Source organism: Rhizoctonia solani, chromosome 7, assembly GCF_016906535.1.
Source record: "Rhizoctonia solani chromosome 7, complete sequence".
Classification (NCBI taxonomy): Eukaryota; Fungi; Basidiomycota; class Agaricomycetes; order Cantharellales; family Ceratobasidiaceae; genus Rhizoctonia; species Rhizoctonia solani.
Genome location: NC_057376.1, coordinates 2,203,649 through 2,221,123, shown reverse-complemented (window position 1 = coordinate 2,221,123; position 17,475 = coordinate 2,203,649). Strand labels below are relative to the sequence as shown.

Sequence of the window (17,475 nt, the reverse complement as noted above, 5' to 3'; positions counted from 1 at the left end):
GTGGTCGTGGTGGGAGGGAGAAGCTGAAGGCTGGGTTGTGCTGTCCGAACGTTTTCATTTGAATATAGGTACAAACAACGCGCACACGGCAAAATGAAGCATAAAGGCGTCCTGATTTAGCGAAGGGATTTACATGGGGACTAAATTAGGAAAAATTGTATAATATACAAATATATGCGAATATATGCAGTGGATTAAACTGACACAATGTGTGCGGGCGAACGGCGGTAGTTAAATGTCTAATCTGGACAAGAGTCAGATCAGTCTAAGATTGGGCCAGATAACCGGTGTCATTCTGAACCTGGCCTTGCCTGATCTATTGAATCTAATCTGCGAGTGATCTACATCTTATATAAGTCCAACCTGACCCTACCCTAAGTCCGACTGGTCAGCCCAGCCTCAGAAAAAAAATTGCTGAAGTGCTGTGTGAGCGCTGAGGGAAGGGTTTGACCTAATGTTAATGTTAGTCCACTGAAATAGGTGGTTCTTTCCCGCGACTTTGCGTCAACAATAACCCGCACAATTGTTTCCCGTTTTAAACTACCGAAATTGTTTTTCAGTATATTGTCTCCCTTTCCGTTACCCGCATGCACTCGTGGATTTGATCCTCGATGTTGTCCAATGTACGTAGCATTTAAATAGTTGATACAAACCGCTTAAACCACTGCGGATTTCTACCTTGTTCACTTACTAGTCGGCTATCGTATTTGGAGCCCGGTATCCCCTCACATCTACTGGAAGATATATACATTTAACCCGTCCGACTTTGTCAGGTTTGAAAGGCACAACTGACATTTCCAAGTGCGTAAGACAAATGGTACACGTGCAATTGCTAAATAGTCACTCTAGAGGATCAGCAAGAAAACAATGCCAAGTGAGTGCGTGGAAAAAAGAAGAAGAAGCTAGGACACACACATATATATGCGCATGCAGTCAGCTGATAATGGAGAGCGTGCGTTAACTTTGGTTCTGTCCACGTATGGACTCAATTAGGAGAAAAGTCGCAAACCCTTCTATCGACAAAGAGTGCCCAGATAACCAGACATTGCGCATTTGTCAGTGAGCATTCAGTATTCCCTCGCTTCTCCTTTGATGCTACCTGAGCCAGCCAGCGAAAGAATGATGCTGCGGAGATAATTTTATCTTGAATATCAAACGTTTCGCCAATGAGTTTTTGACGGTCACTGTTGCTAAAATACCACCAGACAATTTGCTGTGGTACATCCTTCAAGTTGCAATCGGGCGCTTTGAAATCAATCGATTTATGGGCCCAAATATTAGAGGATGGCCACCAGCAAAAAAAGCATATTCCTGCTCTTTGTGGAAATGATATCATATTTTTTGCCATTTCTAGTGTCATGCCTTCAAATGTGTGATTTTCCATCCTCCAAGTACGAAAAGAAGCCGAAGGGCATGCTTCCAGGCTGTGGTCCTGTGGATATTTATGGTTAAGGATACACCAGATGCATTTCCCAATAAGGTATGTCTTGGCTTGTACTAGTGCATCAAGGCAAAATGGTGCTGCTCGAGTGATAGTGGATGCTGAGTGTTGACGTGCTTCTGCAGTTTGCCGGGTTGAATTACTGGCTCGGAAGTCAGCTGCCCACTTAGCAGCCAAGATGGATTGACCAATAGGGGCCGCTGGCTCAAGTAGCGGAGGCAAGATCATAGTAATAGATTGAGTTGTTTCCGGCTGCTTAGATGTTGCTTTCAGTTGTATGCTTGCTATCAAAAGCAAATTATGAGCAGGCACGGTTCTATGTCTGGTGTCCACCTACTGGAGGCTTCTTCATGGCTTGTTGACGGTCCAATCAAGGTGGCATTCCGTCTTGGGGGGTGGATTGAATTTGTGCATACGTCACGTGGTATCTCGTGAAGAATCAGGAGGTTTGGATCCCGAACTTGATTTGTACTTGGTGGCTCTTCTGGACCCGCCAGAGCAATTCCATCTCTATGGGTAGCCCTCAGATGAGCGCTGCGGCATCGGAAACAATCACGGAAGTTGATTCCCCCAGAACACGAAACTGCAATATTCTCCCCGTCGAACCACCTGGACATTGTGAGTTGAATGCACTCCTCTTCATCCAGCATGTAATCTATTATGGGTTTACCCCTGTAATTATTACCAATTGATGGTAAGCGAGGATCCCAGTGGACTGTAATAGAGACCGCAGGGAGATCATCACGGCCACCACGCCCCGATCCTTGCTGGAAGTCATCAGGCCCGTAGGGAGGTCCCCAGTGAAATACGCCCCTCACCGCCTTGTGGTTGAGTCCAGTGCCCACTGCTGTAGTCCCAACCAAGATTTGGCTCCTCCCAGAAGTCCAGTCTAAGAGATTTCGGGTTGCTTCCTCATTAAAATCCTGATTAAGAGCGCTACAGTAGCCGTAGGCTCCAAAGGTACGCGCCCAGTCCTTAACTTCTTTGTTGGTTTGACATATAACTAAAAGACCTTCGCCTGGGAGTAGAAGAGATTGAAAGTGTTTCACCTGTCTGATGAATGCAATTCGAGCCTCTGCCTCAGTTGAGTAACGAGCTATGTGGTACTCAATGTTAGGGCGTTGTGTTGGCTCACGCACTACAGTGAACAATGGGCGTCCCAGGGATTCATGTAAATTGTCTTCCATTGATGGAGGAATAGTAGCAGACAGTCCAAGAATAGGAACACCTTGTCGTGTCAGGGCCTGGAGTAAGATCATACACGGTCGAAAGTCTGCTTGAGTAACTGCTACATGGACCTCGTCAAACACAATGCGATTGAGGTTTCTGCGGTTTTGGTCAATCCATATCTGGCATTCAGGGCGGACAAAGGTGTCCACTGTGACTGCCACTAGCCCTACATTCTCATTTAGGAGTAACCTGGGTTCCCACTCAACCATTCGCAAACTACGTCCTAGTTGTCTATCTGAGCGAAGTAGGTTGTTGTGACGCTCCTCTGCGGCATGAAGCTGATCCTTGTACAATGCTACAAATGGAAAAAGAACCAAAGTGAAGCCGGATTCAATAAGCGGGAGGCAGCCAAAAAGGACTGATTTCCCACCCCCCGTGGGAAGAATCACGAGCAAGGAGCGCTCACGAGCAAGGGCATGAACTAGCGCTTGCCCCTGACTCACAGAGCGCCAGCTCGCATTGCTATCGCCTTGATATCGTTTTAGGAGGACCAGGTGTTTGGGTTCAACTAGCCTTGCGGCAGGCGGAGAGTTATTGTAAACTCGAATGGACTTCCCAGTGGCTAGTATTGTATCGACCATGTGCTGACCAATATGTTGAGATAATTGGCTAATGAGAGCCTTGTCTTGTAACGCTTCAAGAACGGCCTGGGTGATATCGGATTTGGATATAGATGACGGGCGCATAGTGGATGAATGTGAACTTATGACTTCATCTGCGGCAACAGCCTCGCTTGTTTCAGTATTGCTAAGAACACCAGCAGGGAATAGTATCTGAGCCCATCGAAGTGAGCAGTAAACACTTTTAATCACCGAAGTTGGAGAGAGTAGGTGGATTTCCGACGCGTCAATGGCGTAGACATCGTTTCCTGTATCACTTGTATGCCCTGACTGGGTATCTACCACAGCCATAGCTTCTTGGATTGGGGCAAAGGCCTCTGGCATGAGTTTTCGTTGACAGGCAATGACAAAATGGCGGAAGGCCCTAATTCCCAGTGATACTCCAAGCCCCTGAGTAAACCAAGTGCGGAGACGATCAGACAGTTGGGTAGATGTCATTTCAACTCCACGTATGGGAAAGGCTGAAGTCTCTTGTACAATACGGGCTAAGGGACCTCTCGAACGCTCCACTAAGATTCCAGCTAATGGGCGTGCCAATGCATTAATGATTAAAAAGAGACGACCAACTCGCCAGGGCACTGCGTGAGCAACAACTCGGTCAAGACCAGTCATACTGGTGGTCTTGCTATAGAGAAGAACAAAAACAAGGGTACCTGGGCGCCATGCATATACCCCTCGAACTCTATAAGGTGTATTGACCAGTTTAAGAAGACAGGACTCTACACCACAAGCAGGCTGGCCGCCAACAGCATGTATCAAGGTGCAAAGTTCTAAAGTACATTCATCATAGATGTTTAGCCATTCGGCTACGGACTTTTCATCCCAGGTAATGGAAGCTTTTTCATCATTGGATTTGTGCAAACCGCGTGCTAAGCGTCCAGGTCGATACTTAAAAATGGCATCAATCAAATTGAACTGCATTGCAGAAAAAGGATTTTTAGGATCCGTGAGGAAGGAATATCCTGAACGTGTCTCGGAAAATTCATCGTGAATATGAGTTTGTTCAGTCGTAGTAAAGCCTATATCAGCTAGAGGTATATCCATCAGTAAGCCCCCTGATCCATGAACCAGTTCTTCAAGGCGATCTAGGCGGTCTTTGAGCATCTTCTGGTAGTCATGAAAGTCTACTGCAGAGCCATCAATAGAGAGTGCAGTACGACTAGTCCACATGACGTTGGGGAGGAAAGATGTTGTCCTTGCATAACGAGAGGCATGAGCAGTAGCTAAACAGATATGAGCAAATGGAGTGAGTTGATCATCAGCCAAGGCATTTCCAAGACTTGAGAGTACACTATTGTTTCTGTTGAGCAAAGCAATGATGTGAAAAGCAGGTGCTTACAAATGAGCAGTGACGGGATCCCCACTGTTGCTCCGCTCAATAGCACGGTCCACTGACCAGGCCAAAAGCATTTGTCTGATAATGTATTTAATCATTGTAAGGTTGTGCAACATGTTACTAGGAGATACAAATGTCCCATCTAGCCGCAGATTCAAGAGGCATCCAAAGCGGGTGGTTGGGTCATCCAGTTGATCTTTCTCCAGGTGGGCAAATGACTCTTGCAAGGGTTCGGGAGCCCAAAAACTTCTAGCCATGCGAAGGATGATATATCGAATCCCTAGCTTTCTAGCCTTTGCATGTTTGTGACACCATTGCAATGCATATGTACATACATCCTTTTGGGAAAGGTAAGATAAATTTATCAAACTCATGGCAACATACCTTTTGACGATCAGTGAAAGTTACCACGTAGTCTGAGTCTCCTGCGTTCTGGCGTTGAAAAAGCCGGAGTACAAAACAAACCCATCTGCTGAGTAACTGGCCATATGATTCAACAACTGTTCTGTCTAATCTTTTAAATTCCGAAGTCAACCTAACAATATAAATACTAGATTCAAACAAGAAAGCTAAACATGACACTCACCCTTTGCCTGTGTCTACAAGTAGCTTTCTTAAGATCCCCGATCGTCCATCAAGCAATTCTTGTTCAGAGAGAAAAACCTTCTTAGCTTCGTCAGCAATCTCCCTGAGTAAATCAGGTTGACAGTTGTTGGTTGCAGCTGCTGGATATTCAATTAACAAGCGAAGGAATTCTGGATTGCGATCAGAGACATGTGCTGCCCACCCAGTCCAGTACAAGGCAGGTTGCGTGTCCTTGAGTGTTTGGCCAGTGGAAAGAGGAGCCGAGGCCACTGTAAAACGATTTTTCATGATTTGGCAAAGCTCTTCTGCTGTTGCTGACCTCGTAATATAGGGGGCGTCTGATGCAACATCCACAACTAGCGTCTCATCCACCTCAAAATGGTAGCTGTTGTTGCTCCATCCATTACAGAAGGTTTGCGTGTATACCAAACTTTGATGATCCTCTCGGTTCTGGAAATTTTGGGCATGCTTTGTACGAAAATGATTGTCACGCCTACTGGTTGAAGTACCAAAGAAGGGGTTGTAGGAATAACACAAGTCACAACTCCATGCCTCAATGACCTTCAAAGCAACAAATGGTTTTATGGGTTTGCTGGGGCGGGGGTATTCAGAGAGCTAATGTGATATTAACATACAAAATGCACTAGACAAGGGAGACTTACTAAGCCCAGAAAAACATTATGGACCTTGAGTATCTCCTCAATCCTAGAAGAAGATATATCCCTTGGGTTATCCATATGAGTGTGTGCATGTGCTGCACTTGTTGGGAAAGAAAGCAGGAAAAACGATGGACACTTGATACACCCAGCTAGGTCTGTTCCTTTAAGTATGCCCATGCCAATAGAACGTAAGTGGCCATTACTTAGAACCCCAGGATAGTCTGGGACTGTCTCAAGTGGACTTGCCAACATATATTTTGTTTAAGTGAAGGGTGATGGTGGTAGGGCTTGGTCTATTTCAACAAGGCTGTGCAGTGCACATGATGTTGGATAGAAAATTTTATACTGCATAGCCCCTAGGAATTTGATTATGTTTGTGTCTGGCTAAGTTGGTACCATTGCTTAGCAGAGATTATTGTTTAAATAGCTTAATATAAAGTGGGTATGTTTGCAGAAGGACTTTAGAATGATTGAGGCGTTCTAAAGCTGAGTTTGGATTTGTGGACAACCTTGGATGCATTTTGCACTGAGAGATTGTGTGTGAAATTGCCTTGGAAACAGTTTGGGAGTGCAAGGAAGGGGTGTCCTAAAGGTTTGTAACAATGGTTTGGAAGGGGGAGCTAACCCCCCCCCCTCCTTCTAAACTTTAAAACATACCATTGGCTGACTACCTGTAAGGCAAAGTCAGCAATCTAGAACAAAATTCAGAAGTCAGAGCACTCTAGATTATTTGGATGTAAATACAGACCCTGGGTATAAGATGAAATTCAGTTGTATCCACCAGAATTGGACCTGCAGAGCACTTCTAAAATATCAGTTGTGCAGATCAACACCTATTTCAGTAGACTAACATTAACATTATGTCAAACCCCTCCCTCAGCACTGATGGTATTCTGTCACTGATGGTGCCAGCATGTGGACTGCACAGGTCCTAACATATAGGTAACATAAGGCCCCAGCACAGGGGGAGGGGGATGGCCAGGAAGGTGAGTAGGGGGTAATATAATGGTAGGGGAGATGGTAGTGAGGGGATAGGGGTATATGTTATGTTAGTATAGGGGAAAGTATGGGATGTAGGATAGGGGTAAATGTTAAGAAATGTTATAAGGGGTGTGTACTCATAGGGGATAATGGTAGTCAGGGGTGGTACAGGTAGTGTACAGGAGGATAGGGGATAATGTTAGTGGAGGGGTATGTTAGGAGGGATAAGGGATATGCTAGCAGGAGATAGGGGATAATGTTAGTGAGGGGGGGGGATGTTAGTGGGGGATAGGGGGATATGTTATGAGGGATAGGGGAAAATGTTAGTGAGGGGGGGGTATGTTAGCAGGGGGATAGGGGGAATGTTAGTGAGATGGTATGTTAGTGAGGGATAGGGGGGATAGGGGGTAATGTTGGTGAGAGGGGTATGTTAGGGGGAATAAGGAGTATGCTAGGGGGGATAGGGGATAATGCTAGTGAGAGGGGGATGTTAGGGGGATGGGGGTATGCTAGGGCAACAGGGGGTAATGTCAGTGAGGTGGTATGTTAGTGGGGGAATAGGGGCAATGTTAGTGAGGGTGTTGTGTGCCAACTGTAAGGTTGTGTACACACTGGTGATGGGCACTTGAGGCCGTACTAAACACAGTGAACTCTACTCTAAGGCTATACTACTGAATCTAAGTTGCTTAAGGCAACAACTAACTAACTACTGGCAATGCAAAGTGCCCTTAGGGCTGGGAGGTGTGGTGAGTCTGATAGAGGGAGTAAGCAATGTACTACTAGGGTCCTAGCTACTTGGCTAGGCTTCTGAGACCTGTCTGTGATGAAAGACAAGGTAAAATTGCCTTGGGGTCTCCAAGTGATTTCCCTGCTGTATATATAGACAATGATCCTAATCACATGTGGTCTGTGCATGTGTGAATAGAAGCCTACATGTGAAAAGAGAAGCATGCTGTGGGCTGTGCAGAAGCATGGATTTCTCCTGGTTGTCCTTGGCATGGCATCTTGGCATAATAAGCACCAAAATCACATTATTGAAAAAGGTAAGATATCAGGTTTGTAAAAAATAGTAAAAATAAGAGAAAAATTGTCCAAATCCAATGGTGTTGTACACCACTGTAAGGTGGGTACACACTAGTGGGTTGGGCGCTTAAGGCTGTATCTAATACACTGCAAATGCTGACTAATCTGCTAACTAGGCTATCTTCTGCTACTAACTGCTTAAGGTGGCAACTACTGTACTACCTACAATGACAAAGGGGCTGAAGGCCTGGAGGTGTGGTGAGTGAAGTAAAGGGGTAGGTTGGTAATACTACTGGGGCTGGCTACTTAGCTGGCTGATGATGGCCTCCTCAATGAATATGAGACAAGGTAAAATCAACTTGGGATCTCCAAGCAATTTTCCTGCTGTATTTATAACAAGGGCACTATTTACAAAGTGGTCTGTGCAAAAGGAAGAGTATGTTTGAAAAGAGAAGAGTGCTGCAGGCTGCACAGAAGCGTGGATTCTTCCTAAGTGCCCTTGGCACGGCATCTTGGCAATATAAGTGCCGAGATCACGTGATTGAAAAACAAAAGATATTGAGTCCGTAAAAAATACTAAAAATAATAGAAAAATTGTCTGAATCCAGTGGTATAAGTTAGGGGGTTGTAACAAATGGTATAGCTCATGAGGGTGTAACACAGGGGGAGTATGTTAGGGGGGATTGGGAGGTATGCTATGGGGGATAGGTACAATGGTAGTGGGGGGGTATGTTAGTAGGGGGATAGGGGGCATAAGGGGGACATGCTAGGGGAATAACAGGTAATGTTAGTAAGGGGTGGTATGTTGTTAGGGGGTATAGGCAGCATGATAGCTGGGATTGGGGATAATGTTAGTGACCAGGTACATTGGTGGGTGATAGGGCAGATAGAGGATTCTGCTGGGGGAGTACAAGATAATGTTTAGTGAGGAGGGGTACATCATCAGGGGATTGGAGGGATTGGGATCATTATAGGGGACAGGGATAATGTTAGTGAGCAGCAACGTGGTATGGCATAGAGATCAATGTGAATGAAGGCAGGGATAGTAGGAGACAGACTGATATATTAGGGGGATAGGGGATGATGTTAGTGACTAACTTGGTTTAAAGGCAATGGGTGGGGTTGCAGAGAGGCCAGAAAAGGGAATTATGATATGATGACTAATCATCCAAAAATAGAAATCATCTTCAGAACGTGGGGCTATGATTTCTTCATATGGGATATTATATGAATCAAGTCATGTGACTTGTACCATATAAGAAGATCATGGCCTCACATTCTGGACATAATTTCCATTCATGGATGATTAGTCATTGTATCATAGTTCCCTTTTGTGGCATATTTGCAACCCCACCATTGCCTCAACACCAAGTTAGAAGATGCTAGCCTCACAAGATTCATGCTACCTGCTGTTGTTGTTAGACTACATTAACCCATTGTCAGAGCCAACAACTACCAGAGGGAAAAACCTAAGAAGCTATTGCCTAATATAGGACTTATCAGCTAGTAGGGCCTAACAGAGCTCAGAGGCAATGCCAGGAAAGGGGTAGGACAAGACCTGATACAGTAAGATGCACTGTGCTATAAAGATAGCAGGGCTAAAGATATGTCATGCCCTAGAGGCGTGACCACCTTAAAATCCACTAAGTCGAAGAAATAGTGAATATATGCGCTATTTTTATGAAGATTTATGGATATATGCACCTTTATGCTATTTAGGCGCTGAGCGCTTATTATGTAATCTCATCACATGACCTTTAGTCATGTGATCTTGTTTTCTTATCTCTGGTCATGTGACCTTATCTTTGTTATTGTGTTTGTCACTGTATATACTATTCCCTCTGATTGTTGAATATATAAGGAGGGTTCTGAGAGCCTTAAGCCTCAGAACTCAACCTCTTATCCCTTCCACACCTACTACCCTAAGACATACACCTAAGAGTATTGCCTGAGAGCATACCAGTCCCTGTCAAAGGTCCCTTGCCAAGCTGTCTTAACAGCATAGTGCACTCTTACTATATTTGGTCTTGTCCACCCCTTTATCTGGCAGTTGCCTTGAGCTCTGTTAGATCCTACTAGCCCATACTTAAGTCCCTCTGGGCTGTTAGCTAGTTAGGTTTACCCTGTGGTAGTTGTTGGCTCTGACAAGATATTTGACAGTGACTGGTATGCTCTCAGGCAATACTCTTAATTGTATGTCTTAGGGTAGGTAGTGGTGGAAGGGGATAAGAGGTTGAGTTCTGAGGCCTAAGGCTCTCAGAACCCTCCTTATATACACAGGTGTGCAAATGAAATGCAACATGTGACTGCATTTCATGAATGTGAATGCAATGCAAGAACAATGAGGATTTACATATGGATGTATTAGTACAAGATGTAGATATAATTAATTAGAGCATAGATACAAAATATGGTGGTGATCCAATGAGGCTACATGAAGGTATGCCTTGAGGTATGCTGCTGGGTGTTGCATTTGATTTGCAAATCCAAACCAACTATCCCCAGCTCTTGTAGGTTTTGCCAATTTTAACCATTTCTTGGCCAAATTCAATCAGACAAAAAATGCAAAGGTACTCCTATACACTAAAGAAGCTTATATGTAGGCTTACAGTGCATATGAATGAGTTTCTGGTGCTCTATGGCTACCCAGTAAACATTAACTCTTCTCCCCCTCTCCCCCTGGATTACTCTAGATGTGGGAACTATTGGGAGTCAAGAGTCAGTAATTAAGTACATGGTACTATTTAGAGTATATTATTGCACTTTTTTGATGCATGGCTCAGGGAAAGGCAGAGATATTCATGACATTCATTGAAACTGAATGACCTGCCCAAAGGTGAGAGGCCTGTAATAGCAGTAAAAATGCAAAAGAGAGCAAGCAATTGTAGCCAGAACATCAACAGAGTGTTAGAGATATACCATGTCAAAACTGAGACCAAGCCCATAAAAACTGATGGTGTGAGAGACCATGCAATGGAAAACTCTCATGAATGGTTGGAATTTCATAGTAAAATTGACCATTCATGAGAGTTTTCCATTGCATGGTCTCTCACACCATCAGTTTTTATGGGCTTGGTCTCAGTTTTGACATGGTATATCTCTAACACTCTGTTGATGTTCTGGCTACAATTGCTTGCTCTCTTTTGCATTTTTACTGCTATTACAGGCCTCTCACCTTTGGGCAGGTCATTCAGTTTCAATGAATGTCATGAATATCTCTGCCTTTCCCTGAGCCATGCATCAAAAAAGTGCAATAATATACTCTAAATAGTACCATGTACTTAATTACTGACTCTTGACTCCCAATAGTTCCCACATCTAGAGTAATCCAGGGGGAGAGGGGGAGAAGAGTTAATGTTTACTGGGTAGCCATAGAGCACCAGAAACTCATTCATATGCACTGTAAGCCTACATATAAGCTTCTTTAGTGTATAGGAGTACCTTTGCATTTTTTGTCTGATTGAATTTGGCCAAGAAATGGTTAAAATTGGCAAAACCTACAAGAGCTGGGGATAGTTGGTTTGGATTTGCAAATCAAATGCAACACCCAGCAGCATACCTCAAGGCATACCTTCATGTAGCCTCATTGGATCACCACCATATTTTGTATCTATGCTCTAATTAATTATATCTACATCTTGTACTAATACATCCATATGTAAATCCTCATTGTTCTTGCATTGCATTCACATTCATGAAATGCAGTCACATGTTGCATTTCATTTGCACACCTGTGTATTCACAAGGGAAGGGAATAGTAAATACGTGAACAAACATAATAACAAAGATAAGGTTACATGACCAAAGATAAGAAAGATATGATCACATGACCTTTAGATATGTGATTGGATTACATAATAAGCGTGCAGCACCTGAATAGCATAAAGATGCAGATAACCATAAACCTCCATGAAAACAGCACACACACTCACCACCCCCTTGACTTAGTGGACTCTAGGGTGGTCATGCCTCCAGGGCATGACACCCATGTTGCTATATAAAAATTGTCCTGACCAGACAGAAGTAGGCTAGGCTAGCAATTGGCAGAATATCAGATGTTATTGGGGGATAAGGGGGTATGCTAGGAGGAAACAGAGCAATGTTATTGTAAGGGCATATGCTAGGGGGCATAGGGGGGTATGTTAGGGGATAGGGGATAATGTTAGGGAGGGGGGGTATGTTAGACATGCTAGGGGTAGGGTCTAGATGTCTGGTACAGAACATGTCATAACCCATATCTGGAGGGGTTATTACCATATATATCCACTGTCAAAGATATATATAGTATATATGATGCACAGTGATATATTAATAATATAAGTTGCTGGGGGATGTTGCACTCCCCCTGCCCCCCTAGCTGCAGACCAATGTTAAGGGAGCCTGTGGGCAAGGTCTGAATATTATATTATTATAGAAGAGATTATGTCATCCCCCCCCCACCTCAACTCTGTAGTAGTTTAGTATAGTATTTGTTGTAGACACAATTATACCAAGGACATTTATTCTGATTTTCTCAATTTTAAACAAAGTCAAATGGACAACTTTTTTCAATCACATGACATCAGCGCTTATATCATACACTAAGCGCCAAGCCACATCCCCTTCTGCGCTTATTCAGCAAACACATAGCCACCTCCACCTATGATGTCATCATGACATATCAGTGACACGTATGCATGAGCAAGGCCAACTGCAGAGCAGGGTTCTTATTGAATTCAGCATTGGATATAATGTATTTGTAATTAGCTAGCAGATAGAGTATATAAGGAGGCCAACCAACCATGGTAACACCCAGGTCAATTACCTCTTGTTGCATCCCAAATACTGTACAAGGCCTTAGGCCAGTAAATACTTAGTTACGCGCCTTAAGCGTTGTTCTTGCTGTACTTAGGTAGTTCACCAACACCTTATAGCATCTTGTCACCATAGTTAGTTAGCTTGTTGTCATAGGTAGTGTCACAACTAAGCTTGGACCTATGATACAAGTGGGTTTAAAGTCTGTGGCCCTATCACCAATGGTGTTGTACTCCAACTATAAGGTTGGGTACACACTGGTGGGCGGGTGCTTTAAGGCCATACTAAACAGTGCAAACTCCTAACTAAGGCTATCCTACTGACTATACTACTGTATCTACAACACTTAGGATGTCCTACTTCTATCTACTGTTGGCAATGGGGGCCTTAGGCCTGGGAGGTGTGGTGAGCAGATATAAGGGGTGCGTGAGTATACCACTGAGGGCCAGCTACTTAGCTGGCTGGATACCTTCTCTAATGGGCAAGAGACAAGGTAAAATTGACTTGGGGTCTCCAAGCAATTTTCCTGCTATATATATATCATAAGGGCACTATCTACATGGTCTGTGTGCATGAGAAAAGGAAGTGTACATGTGAAATAAGAAGCATGCTGCAGGCTGCATGGAAGTGTGGATTTCTCCTAAGCGCTCTTGGCACAGCATCTTGGCATAATAAGCGCCAAGGTCACGTGATTGAAAAACAAAAGATACAGAGTTTGTAAAAAATAGTAGAAATATCAGAAAAATTGTCCAATTCCAGTGGTGTAAGAAAGGAGGTTGTAACAAATGGACTATGAAGCAATCAAGAGGGGCAACAAAGGCCCAGGGGATATGGATGGGTAGAGGGTGATGAGGCCTGGGTTAAGGGTTTGTAGTAAAGTGCACTATTGGTCAACAAGCAACCTGGGCAAAGGGATAAGGTAAAAGCTTAGGATGAATTGACAAAGAGGTCAAGTCTTGCTGTTCTAGTGGCAACTTGACCTGGTTTATATACATAAGGTGAGCCACATCAAAGACAACAGTACCAAATAATGAGTCATTTACAATTTCACATCATATATCAAGTATGTCACATGATCTTGATAAGTCATAAATATATACCAAAAAAGGAAACTGTCTCAGAAAAAAGATAGAAAATAGTAAAAATTCATGTCATGCCAATGAAGGTCATGACATGACCCCCTCTTCAAGCTCCAACTGCGTTGGGGTGTTCTTTATGGAAATCTTCCATAGCCTCTTTGGCATTAGCCATGTTATTTACTGGTTCCCATGAATTGCTTCCCTTGTCATATCCTTTCCATTTGACAAGATACCAGAGTTTCCTTGCCTTGCTGCATCCCTTCCATTTGCTATCCAAGATTCTTTCTACTTTGTACTCCTCCTCACCTTCTTCTGTGATGATAGGTGCAGGTTGTGGAGGATCTTGTCCATGAGGGTCAGGGTGGAATTTTGTAAGGAGGTTTATATGGAAAACTGGATGTATGCACATGGTATGGGGCAGTTGTAGTTTGTATGCATGCAATCCAATTTTATCAATTACCAAGTAGGGGCCTAGCTTTTTATGGCTAAGTTTGATGGATGGTCTATTGGTAGATATGTTCTGATGGCTTAACTAGACCTTATCCCCTACTTGAATTTCCTCTTCTTCCCTGTGCCTTTGATCATAGAAGTATTTCATCCTTTCTTGTGACAAGGATAAGGCTGCTTTGACTTTGTCATACCCTTTTTCCAAGAACTCAGCATGTTTGTCTGTGTTGGGAACCCCTTCCTCTGTTTTCTGACCCACAGAGAATTGCAGATTAAAGCCATAGCATATTTGGAATGGTGATTTGCTTGTAGATGTTTGTTTTAGATTAGTAAGGGCAAATTCCACTATGGGTAGTAATGAGACCCAGTCCAATTGACAATGATTCCCAAACATGCAAATAAAGACTTCAGCCTCTTGTTGAATTTGTTCTGTCTGTCCATCTGTTTGGGGATGGTAGGCTGTAGAGAATGTGGGTTTGATGTCCAGCCTTTTATACAGATGTCTGATGAATTTGGCATTGAAGTTAGGGCCTCTATTGGAGACTGCGCTTTTGGGTAATTCATGCAATTTCCATATGTATGTTGTCCTAGACGTCCTTAAGGGGCGTTGAGGCAGCAGGCGCTTGTGGCCATATCTAACTAACTAGGAACTGCGTAAGGCAGTGATGGAGCTACCTACAACAACTAACTACCTAAGTACAGTGACCAGGGCCTTACAGGCAATGGCAAACTATGTATCTATGGTGAGCAAGTTGCTTAAGGCAACAAGTACAGGTGTGGACTAAGTAGTTACTGGCCTAAGGCCTTGTACAGTTAGGGGATTCAACAAGAGGTAATTGACCTGGGTGTTACCATGGTTGGTTAGCCTCCTTATATATTACAGGACAGAGCTAATTACAAATACACTATACACAATACCGTATCAAATAAGAACCCTGCTCCACAGTTGGCCTTACTCATGCATACGTGTCACTGACATGGCATGATGATGTCATAGGTGGAGGTGGCTAGGTATGCTGATTAAGTGCGGATGGGGACGTGGCTTGGCGCTTTGCATATGATATAAGCGCCAAAGTCACATGATTAGAAATGTTGTCCAGTTAACTTTGTTTAAATTTGAGAAAATTGGAATAAATTCCGTGGTATTGATTGTGTCTACAACATATGTCATGAAAAGGTTGGCTATATAGATGGCAGATGCTGTGGATTGTGTAGGAATGAAGTGAACCATTTTTGAAAACCTGTCAATGACTGTAAAAATGGTGTCAAAACCTTCTGAAACTGGTAGTCCAATTATCATATCATAGGCTATATCTTCCCAGGGACGTTCAGAGTGTCATGACCCATGCCTTTGCTGGCATGTCTCCTGACCAAGCCACCTACTAATAGGATATGCCACAGTCTATAGAAGGCCGCATATACCCGCATATATGCAGTCAGAACTGTCATTACTCTAAGCGCTTGTGACTTAGAGACTGACAGTCCACCAGGGTCACATGACCTCCCCCCCTCCAGTCCTTTATCAAATACTATACTAAACTACTACAGATTTGAGGTGGGGGGGGATGACATAATCTCTTCTCTAATAATATAATATTCAGACCTTGCCTGCAGGCTCCCTTAACATTGGCCTGCAGCTAGGGGGGCAGGGGGAGTGCAACATCCCCCAGCAACTTACATTATTAAAATATCACTGTGCATCACATATACTATATATATCTTTGACAGTGGATATATATGGTAATAACCTTTCCAGATATGGGTTATGACACAGAGATTTGCAATGGTTTTAACAGGCCCACAGGTACTTGGTTGGTGGGTTTTGATTGTATACAAGTTTTGCAGTGGCTAACATAGGAATTGACAAACTTTGTCATGGATGGCCAATAATAGCTTCTTGCAACAAGCTCTAATGTCCTTGCTTGTCCTGGATGTCCTGCAGCTGCCAAGTTGTGCCTAGATTCCAAAATAAGGTCCCTGATGGTCTCATCTTTGGGTACAAATATTTTCTTTTGGAACCATAGTAAGCCTTCCTTCAATTCCCAATCTATGACCTTTTCCTTGTTCTGGAGTTTGTACAAAATTTCCTTGAGACAAATGTCCTTGTAGATTGCTTCACCAATGAGATTGTTAATTTCCTGATCTGGAGTGATAGATGCAATAAAAAGTTCTGGTTTCAGGAGAACTTGGTTCTCTACCCCCCCATCAAGGGTTACCAAATCATAGTGTCTTGAAAGGATATCTGCTTTTTTGTTCTGTGCCATGGGTCTATAGATGATTTGGAAATTGTAGTCTACTAGGAAGTTTGCCCATTGGATTTGACATTTATTCAAGGATTGTGACATTGAAAAATACTCCAAGTTTTTATGATCTGTCAAAACTTGGACTGGCATTTTGGATCCCTCCAATAAATGGTGCCATTCCTTAACTGCCCTGATGACTGCAAGTAGTTCCTTGTCAAAAATGTCATAGTTCTTCTTGGCCAGAGATAAGGATTTTGATAAGTATGCTACAGGGGCCATTTTCCCTTTGGAGTTAAATTGGGATAGTATAGCTCTGGTGGCATAATCTGATGCTTTGCACTCTACATAGAATTCATTTGTGGTATCTGGTTGCAACAGAAGAGGTGCCAATGTAAGACATTTCTTCAGGCTGCCAAAGGACTGTTGTCCCTCTGACTCTCATTCCCAAGGATTGCCCTCCTTGAGTAAATTATACAGAGGTTGTGCTGTGTTGCCAAAATTGGGGATAAATTGCGGCTGCCAGGAAAATAGCCGTGCTGACTCAGACAACCACCACGTCTGAGTACGTCACCAAGTTCTGCAACCTTATAGTGGAACTTGATTGGAACAAGGAGGCGTACATTACCCAACTCACGCGTGGCCTTCATTGGAAGGTCAAGGAACTCCTGTCCACCAAGGACAATATTCCCAACAAATTGGAGGCCATCTTTGCTGCCTCCATTAAAATTGACAATACTCATTGGGAAAACAAGGAGAACCGCCCAAAGAAGGCACCTGCCAAGTCCCTGGCCACTGTGGCCACCTCCACCACCACTACCAGGGTCTGCCTATTGGAAGACCCTAACTACGTCACCCTGGAGGAAAGGGACTGTCACCGTGCATTGGGTCTTTGCGTGAAATGTGGTCAGAGGGGGCACGGAATCAAACAGTGTCCAAATGGATGGAGGGCCACAATCAAGGAGGTGGCCAAAGTAGCCAAGGATTCCGAGTTGGGAAAAGATTGAAGTCAAGGACTGCTGCCAAGCCCCCAACTCAAA

General features: G+C 43.7%; 4 protein-coding genes across 4 annotated transcripts; 1 reads left to right on the top strand and 3 right to left on the bottom strand.

Moving 5' to 3' along the window:
- Positions 1 to 1,497: 1,497 nt before the first annotated feature.
- RhiXN_06866 (Helicase conserved C-terminal domain) lies at positions 1,498 to 5,949 on the bottom strand (the record flags this gene model as incomplete). The annotated part of the gene is made up of 7 exons (XM_043326682.1): positions 1,498 to 1,583; positions 1,630 to 1,725; positions 1,779 to 4,582; positions 4,631 to 4,965; positions 5,012 to 5,132; positions 5,214 to 5,827; positions 5,875 to 5,949. The coding sequence occupies 7 exons, from the start codon at positions 5,947 to 5,949 to the stop codon at positions 1,498 to 1,500; spliced, it is 4,131 nt and encodes a 1,376-aa protein (XP_043182114.1).
- Positions 5,950 to 13,854: 7,905 nt separating this feature from the next.
- RhiXN_06865 (Retrotransposable element Tf2 protein) lies at positions 13,855 to 14,157 on the bottom strand (the record flags this gene model as incomplete). The annotated part of the gene is made up of 1 exon (XM_043326681.1): positions 13,855 to 14,157. One exon carries the CDS (start codon positions 14,155 to 14,157, stop codon positions 13,855 to 13,857), a length of 303 nt encoding a protein of 100 aa, XP_043182113.1.
- Positions 14,158 to 15,958: 1,801 nt separating this feature from the next.
- Positions 15,959 to 16,717, bottom strand: RhiXN_06864 (Retrotransposable element Tf2 protein; the record flags this gene model as incomplete). The annotated part of the gene is made up of 1 exon (XM_043326680.1): positions 15,959 to 16,717. The coding sequence occupies one exon, from the start codon at positions 16,715 to 16,717 to the stop codon at positions 15,959 to 15,961; it is 759 nt and encodes a 252-aa protein (XP_043182112.1).
- A 50-nt stretch (positions 16,718 to 16,767) lies between these two features.
- On the top strand, positions 16,768 to 17,442 carry RhiXN_06863 (uncharacterized protein; the record flags this gene model as incomplete). The annotated part of the gene is made up of 3 exons (XM_043326679.1): positions 16,768 to 16,829; positions 16,888 to 16,902; positions 16,962 to 17,442. 3 exons carry the CDS (start codon positions 16,768 to 16,770, stop codon positions 17,440 to 17,442), a joined length of 558 nt encoding a protein of 185 aa, XP_043182111.1.
- Between the last annotated feature and the right edge of the window lie 33 nt (positions 17,443 to 17,475).